This window comes from Sphaerodactylus townsendi, linkage group LG06, assembly GCF_021028975.2.
Source record: "Sphaerodactylus townsendi isolate TG3544 linkage group LG06, MPM_Stown_v2.3, whole genome shotgun sequence".
Taxonomy (NCBI): domain Eukaryota; kingdom Metazoa; phylum Chordata; class Lepidosauria; order Squamata; family Sphaerodactylidae; genus Sphaerodactylus; species Sphaerodactylus townsendi.
The window spans coordinates 28,881,805-28,901,469 of record NC_059430.1 but is presented as its reverse complement, the minus strand read 5'-3'; the positions used below and the strand labels follow the sequence as shown (position 1 = coordinate 28,901,469).

General features: G+C 43.1%; 1 protein-coding gene across 2 annotated transcripts in view; it reads left to right on the top strand.

Annotated features, from left to right (window-relative positions):
• Window positions 1-19,665, top strand: part of DGKI (diacylglycerol kinase iota) — a 308,979-nt gene that overhangs the window by 233,436 nt on the left and 55,878 nt on the right. For both annotated transcript variants that reach the window (XM_048499948.1, XM_048499947.1), the window contains 5 exons: window positions 524-565; window positions 5,140-5,209; window positions 6,357-6,397; window positions 11,336-11,463; window positions 11,889-12,014. In XM_048499948.1, the coding sequence (XP_048355905.1) occupies window positions 524-565; window positions 5,140-5,209; window positions 6,357-6,397; window positions 11,336-11,463; window positions 11,889-12,014 (407 nt within the window). The remainder of the gene's footprint in view (window positions 1-523; window positions 566-5,139; window positions 5,210-6,356; window positions 6,398-11,335; window positions 11,464-11,888; window positions 12,015-19,665) is intronic.

Sequence of the window (19,665 nt, the reverse complement as noted above, 5' to 3'; positions counted from 1 at the left end):
CCATCTCTTGCCATAAAAACCCTATAAGGTTGGCATAAGTTAGCTGCAGCTTGACGGCACTTTACGCACACAATTTGATGAGGGCCCAGGCTAATTCAGTTCCCCCACTGGCTGGCTGAATGGTCCTGGGGGATGGGGCGCCAAAATGGGCATCCCGCTACCAGCAGGTGTCTAGTAAACCTAACTTAATGGGTACACCAAGATATCCGATCTCATCTGTTCGAGCCCGGAACTATGTTCCACTATTACATTAGAAGTCAGTTGTTACTCTCTGTGTTCAGACAACAGCATTGGATGGACCAGTTGTAACATATTAGGCCACGGTTAGATTTAATTGTGATCATTGTCTCTGTGTGTTGTTAATAGAATTTTAACTTGGAATTTGTTGCATCATTTTTGGAATCGTGGGATCACTATTTTTTGATGTATACAAGTAATAATGTTATATTACTTTTTTGCTTAGGATACGGGCTGAAACTAACCTTGGCGTTACCACTGTTTTGTTTTGTGTTTTTTCCATTAGGATTTACAGTCAGTAACTTCAACACAGCGAGTTCACTACCAGGTAAGGTAACTGTAAAGTGTCCCATTAACAAAGGGTTAGATCTCAAACATATTCTGTTAGGTAACATTCCATAATACAGCTACTCATAAATGCAGTAGACCGTGGAAAGAATGAACAAAAGCTATGAGAGACTTTTCATCATTATGCTACAAAGGAAGACCTGGCTGATTGTTGGATAATTCTGTAAATATATATAGAAAAGTAGAAGAGTTTGGGATTTATATCCCAATATTCTCAACTGTGAGGAGTCTCCATGTGGCTTGCAAACCCCTTCCCTCCTCCTTCCCACAACAGGGGAATCACGTTTGTTTCCCCACTCCTACACGTGAAACTACCTGGGTAACCTTGGGTCAGTCTCTGAGAACTCTCTCAGCCTCACCCATCTCACAAGGAGTCTGTTGATGGGAGGGAAAAGAGATTGTAAGCCACTTTCAGACTCAAAGGTAGAGAAAAGCGGTGTATAAAAACAATTCTTCTTCCTTCCTTCCTTGTTTTAGAAGCCGTAACCTAAAATAGGAGCATCCCATGAGGGGATGTCATGTGACCATGTTTAATAGGTAGGCTATGTTTTACAGGATGGTTTGCCCTTCCCAAGTTATCTACACTTTACCCCCATCAGTCTCGGTACTCATTTTACTGACCTTGAAGAGATGGAAGGCTGAGTCAACCTTGAGCCGGCTTCCTGAAACTGACTTCCATCAAACTCTGGTCATTGACTGCTGTACTGCAGCTTACTGTTCTGTGCCACATACAACTTATGGGAGGAGAGAAAGAGCAGGATAGCAACAGCATTCAAGTCATTCAGTTAATAGTCTCACTAATAAGGTGTCCAGGGCACTTTTAGGTGTTATAAACAAAATACATTTCCCTCTTGGGTTTCTTCTGGAGTTTGGAACGTAGAGAGTCAGCAGTAACCCTTCCTGCAGCCCAGCTGCAAATGAGAAATGCAAATTGTTGCCAGATACCAATTGTGTTCTCCTCCTTTTCTCTGATGTTTGCTGATCGGTATGTTTAATGTATAGATATCAGTCCTCATGGTAAATGATAGCTCCACCTCCCTCCAGTTCAGTTGCATAGTCAGGCTGTCCTCAACTGAAGTTAGGAAGAGAGAATAACGTTATTCTGACTTTGAGAGTCTGCTTTCCATTGTCCCATTGCATGCAAAATCAACAAGTTTCTATTTCTCATTCTGTTGTTCTTTTTTAACTGAAAGCTTTGTCTGCAGCCATAATAAACCACAAGTGGTTGGAAATGATGATGTTGTCTCATTCTGCCAAATATGCATAATACACCAGCTGATCGCCCTGCCCTGTCCCCTAGCTAAGTTGCTATCTATTGTTTTCCAGCATGTCTAGATAGATTTTCAGTGTATAGCAAGGAAATGTGCAGTATAGTCTTTGTTGCAAATCAAAGACCAATGAAGAAATCTGACCAGTGTTTGACTGTATGGCTTGCTTATCGATTTCACTATGCAGTCAGAGGCAATTTGTCAATTACTCCAGTGCACCTTGAGAACTACTTCATGCATGCAAATGCCCACCATCGTAGCCAGGATAAAACATCAGACACCAGATTTTCTGAGAAAGTTTTCAAATTTATGACACAATAGCTACCATTTAAATAATTTAATACTTGTTATTAGAATGAAAAAAATATGATAGTTGTCCAACTAGAAGGTCAGTTTTTATACCTCCAAGTAATGTAGGTGGGGCTAAGAAAGTCCTAAGGGAACTGTGATTGGCCCAAGATCACCCAGCAGGCTGCATGTGTAGGATTGGGGAAACAAACCCAGTTCACCAGATTAGAGTGCACCGCTCTTAACCACTACGCCAAGTGGTAGTTGTAAAAGCTCCTTCCTCCTTGGCTTTGGTTAGCCCAAATGATCTAATCACATGAGTTGGATAGCCTGACTGGCCCAATTTTGTCATATCTCAGAAGCTAAGCATGTTTTTTTAGGAATTTTTATTTGTATATGATGCTGTTTTTATTATAATGTGGGAAGTCTTGCAGCCCTGGGATGTATCTCAAGGGCAGGACAGAAATCAACTGAATTAATAAATAAATGTGTCTGAATCAAATCACCCCCCACCCCCGGGCTGGTTTTTAACATTTGACAGGATTTCAAATAATGTGTTGTTGGAGTCTGAGTCCATCTGTGGTGGCAAAATAGAAGTGATAATTAAGAGAAATGTTTTTGTGTGTGTTGCTTTTCATGAGGAATGTGAATTGCCAGAGCAAAAGAAACCCACAGTATGCATCTGAAACCTGGAGGATGAAAACCCTTGCTGAGGATCTAACATAGGCCCTTTCTGCACACGCAAAATAATGCGTTTTCAAACCACTTTCACAACTGTTTGCAAGTGGGTTTTGCCATTCCGCAAAGCTTCAAAGAGCATTGAAAGCAATTTGAAAGTGCATTATTCTGCATGTGCGGAATGAGCCATAGAGTCCAACACATTGAAGCCCATGGACTTCTGTTTGCTTTAGTGTTGCAACTAATGGCCAGTATTGTGGCCGTGAATGCTTTATTACTGACAGCAACTTAGGTTTTGCAGAGCAGAACAGCACCAATGAAATCCTGCAGATTATTTTCAAGAGTATCTTAGGTATCAATCCGTGTTCCTCCATGTAACAATACATTGAGGTTTGCTTGTTTTGAACAATAGTGCCTGAGGGGCTACATCTTCTGAGCAAGGATCTGACTGTTAGAACTATGTCCTTCCTTCCTTCCTTCCTTCCTTCCTTCCTTCCTTCCTTCCTTCCTTCCTTCCTTCCTTCCTTCCTTCCTTCCTTCCTTCCTTCCTTCCTTCCTTCCTTCCTTCCTTCCTTCCTTCCTTCCTTCCTTCCTTCCTTCCTTCCTTGTGAAAATGCCTCAGCAAGTGACCCCAAGTACCCTCCCTATAGTTTTGCACAAATGCACTCCTGAACATATCCACAGCTTTCATACTTGTCTGCCAACATGACAGTGGCAGTCCAAGACATGCTATCATGTAATGAAATATCTAGTTTAGGTTGTGCTCTTCTTGGCTGCTCTCCTTACCCGGGCATCTTGCTTAGCAAGTTCTCACCTCAGGACTCTTTTCATAACCATCTTGTTAGCATGGCAAAATAAATTTCCACCAGTTGTGAAGTTTCTTTTTACATTTTTTGCTTCTCCATATAAATGCTACTGCATAATGTGAACACACTAATGTGCAGACAAATCTTTTTGCACATAGGATACACAATTATGTCCTTAAGGAGCAGCAGTGGCGTAGTGGTTAAGAAGAGCAGATATACGCTAATCTGGAGGAACCGGGTTTGATTCCCCACTCTGCCGCTTGAGCTATGGAGGCTTATCTTCTTCTTCTTCTTATCTGGGGAATTCAGATTAGCCGGTACACTCCCAGCACACGCCAGCTGGATGACCTTGGGCTAGTCACAGTTCTTCTGAGCTCTCTCAGCCCCACCCACCTCACAGGGTGTTTGTTGTGAGGGGGGAAGGGAAAGGAGTTTGTAAGCCCCTTTGAGTCTCCTTGCAGGAGAGAAAGGGGGAGATAAATACAACTCTTCTTCTTAATTAATAAGCAGGAGTGAACAAGACAGTTGTTTCTGTAGGTCTGAATGAAGAAAACATATAACTTTGGGGTGCATGTGTGTGAAATCACATTCAGGTTTCTATCCCAGTGATTCTCAGTGGCTCAGGAGCCATGTATTCCTCTTTGGAATGCCACATATTGCTCTTCTTCATGGCACCCGCCCAGGTTCCAGAAAAGTGGACAGTTCATTTAGAAATTGGAATAATTTCATCATTACTATGGGTCCAAGATAAAACAGTTTTAAAACACAGCACAACTTACCCATGATAATTATTTCAAGATTATGCAGATGTTTATGTTTGAGACTAGGTCATCATATGTAGCTGAACAAGAAGGTGGAAAGGTGCACACTGCTGTTGGATGCTAGCTCATTTTTTTAAACCCTCCCTGTATTGGGGAAAGATAACTCTAGAAGCTCTGAGATATTCTGGTAATTAAAAGTGTTACAGAAGATTGCTCAGTGAAGCTGTTGGAATTGGCAGGAATGGCAAAGCTTTCCTTGTTGACTTAAGAAAAAGAATCTTATCTATATTCATTGATAATTGGAAATCTTTGATGGACTTTTCATGCAAGACAGAAAAAATGAATTAATATTTTGTGGTTTTCAGGAATAGAAGACTGGGGATTTAGTTATAGCAGAGAAAGGTATTTGAGGGAGAGCATTTAAAGATATAATGCCTTCCTTGGTTGTAATTAATACGGTAAACTAAGGATAGCTACATTCGATTCAGAAGAAATCAGAAAGTGTTTTTCTTTCTTTTTTGTTTTTGCATTGTGACCTTGGAAAATTTTAGAGGTTGGTTTTATGGGTCTTAAAAAGTAACAATACAGATTTTAAAAAATTGAAAAAGTAACAGCATTACACATTGTTGTTTGGGTGTGGTTGGAGTGGTGTGCAGGGTATACAATAGTCATGTGGCTTTTTTGGTTGATGAGAATTGTGAATGTGACTCTCCAGAATCCACAGAGTAAGTGCCACTGTTCTATCCTATACAGGATCAGGAAACTTCTTTCCCGCGAGTACTTTCTGTACAAAGACTTTCTCCTAGATGGTGCTTCCTAGATGGTAAGTGTGAATATTCCCTTTTTTGGTTGTGGTGGGTTTTCCGAACTGTGTGGCCATGGTCTGGTAGATCTTGTTCCTAACTTCTCGCCTGCATCTGTGGCTGGGCATTTTCAGATGCAGGTGAAACGTTAGGAACAAGATCTACTAGACCACGGCTACACAGCCCAGAAAACCCACCACAACCAGTTGAATCTGGCCGTGAAAGCCTTCGACTTTACATTCCCTTTTTTGTTTCATTTGACACTTTGCCCTGGTGATTTTATAGACCTGTTTGTATTGCACATACATATATGGGCTGTATTCATAATTTATAAGTACTTGTACATAAAATAAATGTCAGTAGTATGCAAAATGGCAATTTATTAATGTTGAAACCAAGCTGAAACAATGTATTCATTTAACGGGAAAAATTCTATGCAATAGAACAGAATGTGGCTCTTTTTAAAAAAAGGATCTTGGGTTTGATTTGCACAAAGGAGAAGTCTGAAACGATCCCTCTTTTTAAAAGGAGGCTTCCATCGTCTTTGCAGGGGAAAGACTGAACCATTTATCCATAGAAGTGATTTAAGCATAACTGAGATTTATATTCATAAAGGAAGAAGCACACATAATATTCATAAATGTTTCTTCCTTTATGAGTTCCTATCAGGACAATAAATGGTTGGTGATGAGCATAGTAAATGTATTTGCACTGTTTTCTATACTGGCTGCAGGCAGGGCATGTCTGATAAGATGACCCTTAATAGTATTTTAAGAAAAGTCAAGAGGGGGCCACATCTTGTATCTTCAAAAGCTGTTAATGTGAGACAGAAGTATTTTATGCTTGATTGCTAGTAAACTAGCTGATGATTACATTCAAAGTTTTAATGAAGTTTTATATACATCCAGCTAATATGCAGCAAATTCCTTTAATTTACATAATAGACAAAATTGGGCTGTGACTTGCCAGAAATAGCAACTGCCGCAGGATCTCGATAGGGCTTTATCTGTCTGTACCTTTCACCAGCTCTAGGAAGAGAGAAAGAAAAAGTACTTAAAATAATTGTACTTCTAGGTTTGTTGCTAAATTAATAAGTGAAAAATGTAGAAGCATTTACAAATTTTTAGTTGAACCTTCTTAATATATTTCCATTGTCTTTATTTTCAGCAACTTCTGCTGATCGCTTTTACCGCATCGACAGATCTCAGGTACATTTCGATATTCATACATTTGTAGCAGGGTTGTAAAAGATTAAGTTAGTTGTGCAAGGTTGGATTAGCCATTTTGCTGAAGATGCTAAGGCTAAGGAGCAGCAGTGGCGTAGTGGTTAAGAGCAGGTGTACTCGGATCTGGAGGAACCAGGTTTGATTCCCCGCTCTGCTGCCTGAGCTGTGGAGGCTTATCTGGGGAATTCAGATTAGCCTGTACACTCCAACGCACGCCAGCTGGGTGACCTTGGGCTAGTCACAGCTTCTCGGAGCTCTCTCAGCCCCACCTACCTCACAGGGTGTTTGTTGTGAGGGGGGAAGGGCAAGGAGATTGTCAGCCCCTTTGAGTCTCCTGCAGGAGAGAAAGGGGGGATATAAATCCAAACTCCTCCTCCTCCTCCTCCTCCTCCTCCTCTTCTTCTTCTTCTTCTTCTTCTTCTTCTTCTTCTTTACCTCTGCCAAAATGGTGCTTCCTACTATCTAATTATATCCAAGCTGTCCTGTATGGCCGTTTCCCCACTTACCTCGACCAAAGGTTGCAGCGCGCTACTCCCAGCGTGCATCATTTCTGGCGCGCTCCCGGGCTTCCCCACGACATCAAAAGGCGCCGTTTCGAGGAGCGCCAGGAATGATGCGCGCTGAGGGGGCGCGACAGCGGCAGCGTCGGGGCGGCTGCGTTGTCGCCGCCCCTGTAGTGGGGAGTGCCGGGGGACCCCGCGCTACTTGGGGAGAGTAGCGCGCAGCAGCAGGTAAGTGGGGAAACGACCCTGTATGACTCCTGCTTCCACCTGTATCGTTCTAATTTTCTGCAGATTTCTCAAGAATGGCTGCATTGAAATTGTGGGAAGTGAGAAATATGACTCAATCCACAATTGGTATATACACGTCAAAATGGGCAGCCCAATCCAGATGGAGAAGGTGTGCCATGGCTGGGAACAGTGTGCTGAAGGCACTCCTGTGCCACCTTCAGAGGGGTTTCAGATGGCATGGAAAGGAGGGAAATGTAAAAACCCTCCTGCTGCCTGAATTGCACCGTAGCCTAAGCAGGCTTATGCCACACTTTTGTGTGGTGTAAGTCTGCAGCCATGGAGGGAAACATTGCGGCCAGATGTGCATATACTACCTTAGTGAATAAATACAGGACACGCTCTGGATTGAAATGGGCCACAGCCCTTTTTATTGAATGCTGAAGCTGAGCAAACAGAAGGAGCACATCTTAACAGCCGGACAGCATCACAGCTGGCCTGGCCCCAGCCCCAATCTTTAATTGGGGCCCCACACATCCTGGGCCGTCGGGTGCTCACCCCCTTGCAGCCCCTAACAGGTGGATCTTTGGGCTCTACTGCAGAGGCCTTCTCAGCATGCTCCCTGAGCCTGACCCATCCCAAGCCCCGTTCCAGGGCCTTGAACCCTGGGGAGGGCGCTCCTCTGCCCAAGCCGCCCGGGCTGTGACATGGGTATCTGCACATCTCCCGTCCTATAAAGGGAGGCTCGGTGGGTCAGTTTGCCAAAGACACCAAAAGAGGCTGAGGCCACCACGTGCTGCCTGTTATATAGGGAGTGTGCTCCACCCCTCGCCCCATGCATCATGCACGTCATTGCTGGGTGGTAAGGCTCTGCCCCGCAGCCATCCAGAGCCACGCACACTCCTACACGGAGTTCACCGCATCCTCTGCCCCCTGTCGCAATTACGGGCCTTGTTGACTCAAGTGCCGACATTTTCTGGGCTGGAAGCCCGGTGGAAGCAGATTAAAGTTGACTCCAGCCATCAGAATGCCCCCGGCCCGGCCCTCCCTACACTGCCATCCTCTTGGATGCTGGCATTGCTCCCCAAAGACACCCACTTCTGGGTCTGGCTGCTGCGGATCGGAGTGGTGACTGCATGCTGGCGGTTTTGCTCTCCCCATTGGCATATGTGTCCTTTTCACTGGTGCTGGCGGGGGGAATGCACCGGTGTGGGTTCCCACCCCTTCCCCTGGCTGTTTCATCCCCTATCTGGATTGGGCCATTAAAATGTATTGATTGATTTAAAACATTTCTATCCTCCCTACTGGGGTTCTCAAGGTGAACTTAGTGCCAATAGTTCAGTGGTAGGGAATATGCTTTGCATGCAGAAGTCCCAGGTTCTGTCATGGACTTCTCCAGCATGGTATAATAGTGAAGAGCCTGGGCTCTATCCCGGTGAACTTATCTCCATCATAAGTTTGATTTTTATTCATTTGACTTGTAGTGGAGAATTATTTAGATTAGGAAAAAAAATCTTCTTTAAGTTGTCACAGAGCAACCAACTGAAGTCAAGGAGGATCTGTTGTGATTTTCAGGCTAAGACCAGAACGTTGTATAATATTTCAACTTCCTTCTCCCTTATTGCTTATCTTTCAGTACTAGGAACAGCTGCATTTTTTTTAAAAAAATCATGGTTTATCTCCTCTTCCTGTTTACAACCCTCCTAAAATCCTAATCCTCAGTATGTGAGATAATATAACTCTGGAAAATTATGATAATGTTATAGACCAGCACAACAAAGTGGATCATGCTGACAGTGTTTGTGAGAAATCTAGGAGTTCAGCCGTATTGGGTGGATGTTTACTAATAATTTTGAAAAAATGCAAGCAGTTCTCTTTGGACTTTTTTTTAATGTCTATGAAGACACAATTCACTAAGTAAATGTATGTTTATCACTTCTTGGGACATTTTTAAAAAAACTTTGTATGGCCATTCATGATGCTTGGTTTCCATAGAAAAAGCACCCCCCAACCCATTCTGCTAAATGGCTTACTCAAGGTGAGTAGCCATATGGCGACAGCATGGAACTTTGTGGGCAGTGGAAAGTGTTTTTAAATCTAATTGCAGCCCACAGCTTTGTCTGTCTGATTTTGTTTTATGGAACTTAGTTCCATCTTCTGCTTATTTTTTGGCAGCACCCTCTTTCCAATGACAATAATGATGGATTTGCAGTAGAGATGTTTACAAAAAAGAAAAGGGGTTGGGGTTGGATTCAGATGTAATGGATTCTCCCAAAATTCAGGTCCATTAAACTCAAAACCAAATTTTATCCCCCATGTCCCCTCCACCTCCCCTCACTTACATCAGCTCCAGGGTAATGGTGGCCTCCTCTGAGTCCCACGTGGAAGTTGGAGGAGAGGCGTAGCTGGGCCAAACTGTGCCCGGTGCGCAGTCTATATTTTCCACCCCCTTTCCCCCTTTCCCACACTTACCTTAGTTCCTTTCCTTTTCCTATAACTTTTTCAGGCTGAAAAAAAGGCCTATTCACAGTTCAGGCTTAAAAATGGCCTGATGGGAACTATACTTCCCAGGAGACCTTGTGAGCCCCAAGGTCTCCTGGAAACTGTAGTTCCTCAGGCCGTTTTTAGCCTGTACTGTGAACAGGCCTTTTTAATAGGAAAAAGAAAGGAACTAAGGTGAAAGATAATGAGGAAAGTGAAGGGGCAACAGAGAGAGAGGAGGGAGGGCCTGGAAGATGGGTTGGGGGGAATTTTGCGCCCCCACATGACCCAAAACCATGTGCCCAGTGAGTAGCTTATCCTCCGCCCCCTGGTAGCCCCACCTCTGATGCTGGGTAGTGGCTGATACTGCACTGCTTGGCTGTGCTGAGCTCTTCATGCAGCTCTGTGCTAGCTGCCACTTTCAAGTCTCACAGGGAACTTGGAGGTGACGGCAGTGGCTGGCGTAGGGGCTGTACTCTGTGCTCGACTGGGCTGAGTTCCGCATACTGTTCTGTGCTAGCTGCTGCCTCTGAGTCCCATGTGTAGCCCAGAGGGAGTGGCTGGTGTACAGGAGTGCACAACCTCTGTGCACCACTGTGCCAGCTGCCACCTCCAAATCACATGTAGAGCCCAGAAATGGTGGGACTGAAAAAAAAACCCATTGTGGTTAAAGACCTTTTTTGCTCAAGTTGTTTACAACATATTTTGCCCCCAAATGCTATGTGTTTTCCTTCTAATTCAACACATTTTTCTTCATTTGGTTCCAGACATACTTTCATTGTTCCTCCATTGTTTTCCCAAGCACTTTGGCTGTGATTTTTTCAATCTGTTTTTGAGACAGCCTCCCTTGAGCATGCAGTCATGTTGAAATTGTCTTTATTTCTCCACTCCATCAAACACTTGGCCCTTATCCAGACCCCATGTAGTTGTCCAACTTCCCTTTCAGCCATTTCTCCTCCCCTTTCTCCTTTGCTTTCAAGAAATATTTTTTTCTCTTTGTCATATCAAACTGGCAATGTAATGTTGAGGCAGAGATACAAATCAGCTTTGTCAATTTCACATAAAACTTTTGATGTTAACATTCAAGCATACAACTAGAGATACAAACTAGCGTGGTTGATTGTATTAGCTTTGTCTATTTCTCAAAGAACTTGAAATGTTAATGTTCAGGCACAGATATAAAGAAGCATGGTCGATTGGATCAGTTTTGTCAATTTCATATTGAACTACCAATGTAATGTTAGGGCGGAGAGAAATTTTGAAGCATGGAATTATTGAGAAGAGTACTAGGAGTAATCTCTACGTGTAATTGGGGGCGGCTGCTGTTAAAATCATGCATTACTGCAGATCAAATTTGGCCAGAAAATGTGGTTCTTTGTATGGGGAGGTGGGCTAGGTGTTTTTCTTCCTTCAGGTGATGGCGCCTGCTACAGGAGTTGGTTTGGCTTTTATTTTGGGTTGGTAGTTCTCAATAAAGGCTGAGACATTTTTGAAATGCTGCTTCAAAATGTAACTGTGCAGTAACCCTAGAGCTCCCATGCAAAAGGAAAAAAAGAGGGTTGTTCTTCTGCAACCCAGATGACATGCTACCACCATCAGGAATAATACATTTTCAGCAGTAGCATGCTGCCTTGATATGTGGAATTTGTGTTCCGTCCCTTTATGGCAAAAACCACGGGATGATTGTTTGCTTTTCTGCTGTTGCTTTTAGGAACATTTACATTTCGTGACAGAAATTTCGCAGGACGAGATTTTTATCCTGGACCCAGAGCTAGTATCAACGCAGTCTGCAGGAACACCTCCAGGAATGCCTGATCTGGTAGTAGAGCAGGCCTCTGGGTAAGTATCTTTTTTTCCTTTGATTACATGTAGATTTTTAAATTTCTCAAATTTTAAACTTTCTCCCCGGAGAGACTCTTTTTCCTATTTTTGCTGTTGGCTTCTGCCAGAATATGAAGTCTTTTTAAAATTCATTTTACATTTCCTCAGCAACCTCTCCTTTCTGACCAATGTTTTAATTGCTGTTTTGTGACTTTTTATGAATTATAGATCTTTTTAAAATTTTGTGTAGGCTTGGTTTTAAAATGTGATTTTTATTTATGTTTTTGTTACCTGCTGAAGTGGGCTTTGCAAGAGCCAAAAAGTGGGATATAAATTGGTTAAATGAAATTTTAAAAAAGAGCTGTGAATGAAACATGGAACAGAATGGTGCTAAAGATGCTGTTCTAGGCATAACAGAGTTTTTCTTCTGGATTTCCGCACAGAATATCAGATCGGTGGAACCCTGCTGTCCGAAAACGCATGCTGAGTGATAGCGGTCTAGGGAAGATGTCCCCACACTACGAGGTACCTGAAAAACAAAAGGAGGCCAGCCAGACGCACATGCTGCAGTAAGAACACTCTGCATTTAACTGCTTGGTGCTGCATTGCTACCATCACCAAAGGCAATTTTTACCTGCTCTTTTACAGTACATTTTGATATGATCTCCTGTTGGCCTGCACTCTTGGCCGTTTTCATTGCTGTGCTCACCTTTCCACAGGCTGTAGATCTCGTCTTTGAATGTTTTTTCATGACACCATTGGGTCTGCCATACCTTTAAGAAACAATTGTATTTAGTTATGTATTTTTATTTAAAGCATTTATTACCTGCCTTTTTTTCCTTACAGAGATGTGAGGCAGCTTATAATACAAATATATATACAAACCAAAATTGAAAATCACAGTTTTTAATCGCATGCAGTCTTCAATAAAACTGTCTTCAGCTGCCTCCTAAGGATGAAAAGTGAGAGAACCAGGCAAACCTCCCTGGGAAGATTGTGCCATAATTGTGGTGCTGCTACTGAAAAGGTGCTCTATGGCAGTGGTGGCGAACCTTTGGCACTCCTGATGGGAATTGTAGTCCATAACATCAGGAGTGCCAAAGGTTCGCCACCACGGCTCTATGGCGTGCCCTTGATGAGCTTCTTTAACTGGTGGGACAATTAAAGGGCATCTTCCTATGTTCTGAATTCCCAGGGAGGAACACATGGAAAAAAACCCAGACCTTTAGATACCCTTTCAGTTACATGGAATGTATTGTCTTAATGTAAATGTTGCAGTGGAAACAGTGTATGCAATATTTAATTCACAGTGATAAAGTTACACGAAAATATAGTAAAGTTGGTAAATCACTGCTCCAGTTTATGTCTGCATCCAAAGGGGCTGTTTTGACTGTGAGGTGAAGAAAAATCAAAGCATTTTTACCATGCCTTCATGACATCGCCTGTAATGTAGTTTGCTACAAGAAGTGTTTACATGATTCTTTTCCATTGGAAATTGGGGCCGAGGGATAATGTGAATTGTCCTAGAATGCATTCACACAATGTGTTTTATTACTAGCATGATGGGAAACCACTGAGCGTTGATGCTCCTTTATCATAAATTTAGGTAGTTCTAGGTTGGGTGCATGACTTGGTTTTCTCCTGTATAAGTTTGAGATACTTTAAGAGGATGTCTGCCCCTAGCAAATAGGAAAATATAAATTAAAATTAGAAAGAGAGCCATTATGAAAGCTGAGGGATGGTATAGTTCTGGGTGAGGAAGAGGAAAAATAAGAAAGACAAGTGTAACGAAGAGCACTTATATAAGTTCTGCTTTCTGCGCTGCCACCAATAATATTATAAAGCCCACAAAACTGCTTTTAAACGGACACCACCCTGACTGGGGAACACAGACACACAGACAAATAAAAGACTGGAGAGGTTTTTATAGAACAAAACTTAGAACTTTTATTGCTGGCTTAACACAGAGGCTTTGTGGTAACTGAGAGGTGTTCAAAGCCGCAGTTGGTTTCCAGAGAGAGAGTCAAGCTAAACCAACGGGTTGCAAAGTAAGTTTGTTTTCAAGCTTAACGGTTTCAGGCACTTCACTTTAGGTTTCCCAATGGACACTAGCAGGTGTCACTTCACTCCAGATTTTACTTTAAAAAGGTTTCTCAAAAGATGTTATTGTGGAGATTTCACACTCCCACATAAAAATAAAAACTCAGTCCGCTGTTCCTCCCTCACAGGGTTAAAACACTCAGTTTCGCCTCTGTGGGATTCAGGCATACAGCCTCCCTCCCACAATCCCAAAACTTGGCTACGCTGCCACAGGATTTGGGCCTCCCAAATTAACTGAATGTTCACTTTGAGGCAGACTTTGCCAGACTTTAGAGAGGTTTCCTCACAAATAAAACTAAACACCTGAGGGCGGACACACGCCTCCAAACTCAGGGTTTTAATCACTGAATAGCTCTAGCTATTCTACTACAGCAGTGAGATCTTCTTATGCATGCTCTTTCACTCTGCCTCAAAAGTACCAGGGCACAAACGCTTCATACAGAGCCAAAATAGTCCGAAGACTCCAAAGAAAAGAACCCCTCAGCTCTAGCGCTGACAGTTTATAAAGACTCTGCCTTTTTTTCCTCTGGCCAATCAGGGCTGGCCAGGGCTTAACTCTTAAAGGGGCGGGTCCACCCTGTAACCTGAATGCAGGCTGAATGCATTCGTCACAACAAGCTTATTATTGAACATGTGTTTCAGTTAAAATGTTAACACCACGATATAGTTGCTAGGTAAAGTAAAGTTTCCCCTTCAGTCATGTTCAACCCTGGGGTACCACTGCAAGCAGTGATTTTATAGACAAGCCGTTTTTGTAGGGTAGTTTGCCATTGTTTTCCCTGGCTATTCTTTACCCCCTAGCTATGAGCTAGGTACTCATTTACTGACCAAGAAATTGATGGATGGCTGAGTTGACCATGAGCCAGCTGCCAGGATATCTGACCCACAGGGGGCTCGTGCCACTCATATTGTATGAATGTGCCACTCATATTGTATGAATGGACCCCAGAACAATATCCCTTTTCCCCCAGCCCCCCAGAATACTTGGGAGTGGAATACATTTGATGTGCACGTTTCCCATTAATACAACTAAAGGCCTTCTTTGGGATGGTTATACTTAATGGCTTCAACCTGGCCTGTGATGGACTTTTGCAGCTATATCCCTTTTCATTCTGCTGTGAAAAGCAAAATGAAACACAAAATGAAGCACAGTTCTGTTTGCATTAAACAAGTCCTATGCAAATGTTGTTGTCCCTAACTTAAGCCTTCCCCCCACCCCAATTGTTTAGAGGCAGGATTGTAAAAAGGCTAAATAAAAGCAGATGCTTCTGACAAAGGAACATTTGCATGCCTGATTAAAGTAACAGTATGTATTAAATGCTGGATTCCCCCCCCCCCTTCCTGCTGAATGAATATTTTTTATAATTCTGGTTCCCGAAGATGAAAGCAAGATTGCTCTTTCTCCTTCCTCCCCTTGGAAACAGAGAGTCTTAATTATGTTTTTGTAGCATCTCTGCACCTGACATATAGTTGAGGAAATTCACCCTGCTGACAAATTGCTCTGGCAGCTAGTGACACACAAAATGCACCCATATACCAAGCGGTTACAAATTGGCATCTCACAAACAAGTGAGCTGTTAACTAGCACCCCTTCCCTCCCTCCCTCCCTCCTCTTTTCTACCGGTATTTCTCCCTCCCCATCGTTTTTGACATGAAATCCATACAACCCAGCCCCCATCTTCTCTTTGGGATTCATTCTAAGGAGCAGAACGGATTCTTGATTGGCTGTGAACACCACTTGCTCTGGCAGATGAATGTTTTGCTCCAATTCAGACCTTAAATGCTCTCCCCATATTGTCGGCAATAACACAAAAGTTTTGAAAATGGAATACCATCTACAATAATTCCAGCATTTTTTGAGACAAAACTAGTGTTGGCCTGGATATAATGGTATACATCTCTTTTCTGCACACAATGGTATCTGCTTTCTCCCCACCTCCCTAACCAAGGGAATTGTTTTATTTAGATAACGTTCACTCAGAATCACTCTTTCACCCTCCTCTTTCTCTTTTGTTTATCTCCTCATTTCCCCTGAGCTGTGAGGGTTGATAAAGAGCAGAGTTGTGCTGCATGAAAGGAAAGAATGAACTAATAAGACAGTGAACGTGACGTTTTCTGTGATGGTCTTCCATTCGAATAGCGAGCAGGGCAAAAGGCAAATTCTAGATTCAAGGCAGAAGAATGTAGATGAGAATGTGCTTCTAATGAGTTGCCTGAACGTTATTCTTTGTAGTGGAAGTTGTTAAACAAGTGGTTGTTAATGGTCTGTAGCTGGATCCTTGCAGATTTTGAGTGGCATGTGTGTGTGTGTTTAAATCACTGTTAGAAAATACTCAAGACCTCACCCCTTTAGTAATTACCACTTCAATCACCTTGAATAATATAAGAGGCCAAGGTCTCTTTGCTTGAGACTCTCACATTAAATTCCTAAGCAAAATGTTCAGTAACTATTTTGCCCTTACGCAGTGTTCTGATCAGTAAGGAAAGCAGGTATATCTCCTATTCTTGAGTGGCTTCTTACCACACTCTAGAGATAGTACCATGCTGGAGGAAATTTGTTATCTTCACCTTGCCACCTGTCTCCCTTTAGGTTTTTTAATGTCTCAGGGCCTGGTTTCACAATGGAGAAATTGTGGCCTTCCTTTTTCTCTCTGTCATCTTTGATACAAGATATTGGATTGGTTTCTTCCCTCTGGGCTCCCTTTTCTTAATATCCAAATAGAATCAGTCAGTATTTGAAATTTTTACGGGGAGGCCTTTTCAGTACAAGGTTTAATATGTTGTACTGTTGAACAGAGACATCCACTCAGAGACTGTTCTCCTGCTGTCTGCCCTCCATTTCAAGCATTAGACTGCGTAGTACAGTAAAAGCTTTGTTATCCAACTATTGAATATCCAGAATGCCCACTCAACCAGCATCATCTAGATTGCAAGGGTGTCCACTTCTGGTTCCCCAGATGTTCGTGGACTATGATTCCCATCAGTCCCTGCCAGCATGGCCAATTTGCTGATGGGAATCACAGTCCATGAACATCTGGGGTGCCAGAGTTGGACACCCCTGGTCTAGAGCATGAGATCTCCCTATTTTTGCTTCTCCAGCCATATGCTTGCCAACCTCCAGATGGTGCCTGGAGATCTCCACCTATTACAATTGATCTCAGCTTCCCTGGAGAAAATGACTGCATTGGTAGGTTGTCTCTATGGCATCAAAACCTGCTAAGGTCCCTCCCCAAACCCCACTCTCCATTGGCTCCAGCCCCTAAATCTCTTGGTACTTCCCAACCGGGAGCTGGCAATCCTATCTAGTCAGCCAGCCAGCTGGATATTTCTGGCCATTGCCATTCTTTTAACAGCTGGGACAGCCACTTGTTGAGATCCCTCTTCAGGCTGCTTTGCGTTGTCCACAGCCAGCTCTGCTGAAGGGTTCCCTAGCAGCTGGCCTATTTGCCTGCCTGTTGTGTAGGGTGATTCTGTGTTTTAGGGAGAAGGGTCCTGCAAGGCATGGGGCTGTTGCCATAGCCTACCCAAGAGGAGGTCACTGTTGATTCCTCTTTGTAGGGGTTGGGGCAAAGCAATAAGCTTGAGTTGTTGGCACATTTGGTAACCCCCATTCTCCAAAAATTACATTGTTTGTGGATGACTTACATTGAAGGAATATGTTGCCTTAATTCTATCACCTACCTTAAATCTCAGTGAGAAAGGCAAGCAGTACATCAAGTAAATAAATACATGGTGGATAATCTACTATTGTGCTGGTTGTGGTGGATTTTCCAGGCTGTGTGGCCATGGTTTGGTAGATCTTGTTCCTATTATTGTGCATCTCCACAAACAAAGGGATGTCACTTCAGTCAGCCCAGAGGAGGTACCACCATCTCCAGTCGCTGTGTTCACACTCTTAATGTTGGCAAGAACCCCTTGTTCTTTGACTTAAGGTTTCAACCTGTTCACTTTGTCTTAAGGGATATCCTTCTCTTCACTGAAAAAAATGTGCTTCCTCAAGCACCCTCAGTCTTAGTGGAGGCACAAGCAGATTGGCATGCTATAACTGTCCTGGAACAAATGGAGCCAAGCAACCCCTGTGGGTCTGGTGGCAGCACAGTCTGTTCAGCTTGAACCTAGGCTGTCACTACAATGGCAACACATATGGGCAGTTGCCATATTTCACCCAAGAGGAGGTCACTGTTGATTCCTCTTTGTAGGGGTTGGGGCAAAGCAATAAGCTTGAGTTGTTGGCACATTTGGTAACCCCCATTCTCCAAAAATTACATTGTTTGTGGATGACTTACATTGAAGGAATATGTTGCCTTAATTCTATCACCTACCTTAAATCTCAGTGAGAAAGGCAAGCAGTACATCAAGTAAATAAATACATGGTGGATAATCTACTATTGTGCTGGTTGTGGTGGATTTTCCAGGCTGTGTGGCCATGGTTTGGTAGATCTTGTTCCTATTATTGTGCATCTCCACAAACAAAGGGATGTCACTTCAGTCAGCCCAGAGGAGGTACCACCATCTCCAGTCGCTGTGTTCACACTCTTAATGTTGGCAAGAACCCCTTGTTCTTTGACTTAAGGTTTCAACCTGTTCACTTTGTCTTAAGGGATATCCTTCTCTTCACTGAAAAAAATGTGCTTCCTCAAGCACCCTCAGTCTTAGTGGAGGCACAAGCAGATTGGCATGCTATAACTGTCCTGGAACAAATGGAGCCAAGCAACCCCTGTGGGTCTGGTGGCAGCACAGTCTGTTCAGCTTGAACCTAGGCTGTCACTACAATGGCAACACATATGGGCAGTTGCCATTGTTTGCCACAGCCGCTCACTTCTGCTTTCTCCTACCTGCCAATGGAATTCAGGGCTGAGGTCCAGCAGGAACTTGCCTGGTAAGTTGATGGGCTGATCTGGTAATGTCAAGCACATAGGATTGCCAGCTCCGGGTTGGGAGTTACTTGGATATTTGGGGGCTGGAACCCGGGGGAGGGGGCAGAATTTGGAAAGGGAGGGAGCTTTTCAAGTTTGTGATGCCATAGAGCCTACCCTCCAAAGCTACCCATTTTATCCAAGGGGCCTGATCTCTGAGGACAGGAGATAAGTTGGAATTGCAGGAGGACTCCAGGACCTAGCTGAAAGTTGGCACCTTTATAAGCACTTGCTGTTCTTTGCTCATTTGCAAAATAGAAGGTGAAATGGTCCTCACAGGTCTCAAGTCTCACAACCTCAACACAGAATTTATCTCTCAAATTTTATTTCACCTTCCAGCCAACTGTCCTGATTGTTCATTGCTGCAGGGAAAAATGTGTGAGAAATTGGCATTGCTCTGGAACCATGACATCACTTCCAATGTAGCATTGTTATGATGCTCTGGGATTCACCTCCTTTCCCCCCAAGAAAAATACCTCTATGTCAAAGCCATGAAGTTTTGGGAGAATTCTAGAGCATTATTCCAACATAATGACATCACTTCCAGGTTCCTAGCCAAAGTGGCATTGGAGCTATGCCCATCTGCCTGCCTCTACTCCCTAAACCTCCTGCTGAGGGGTAGTTTTGGAATGGCAACCCTAATTTCACCACTGCCCAACTCTTATAAGACTCCTTTTAATTTCTGCCAACAGGTAGGGTATATTTGTCTGAACCCTCTCCCCAAATTCTACTCAAAAGTATGCAGGGAACAAACCTTGGAAGTCTTACTTTAATTAGTAATTTTCTTTGTATATTGATTAAGTGTGAATTAAGTTGGTTCAGGGACCAACTGCAGAAAAAAAAGAAAACAATCACCTTACTTATCATTGCTTCCAAAAAGTAAAAGCATGCAGTTGAGTGACAATTCAACAGCATTTAAGCAGAGGAAAATAACATGAGTGAAATATGCATACTTTTACCCCAGATCTGGATCTCACAAAAAAGAGGTTTTCTAGATAGGATAAGTTCTAGCTCTTATCACGCATGCCCCCCAGCACGTGTGTCCTCATGAACTGCAAAGGTTATTCAAATGTGTGTGTGCCATTATTGGCATTATGGGCATTTTTCCCATGAGGACAAAAAAGCCCGTAAAGCCTAACATTGGACATGGGAGAGTTCATGGAAACCTTCACCATTAGACTCTGATTTATGAATAAATTTGGTG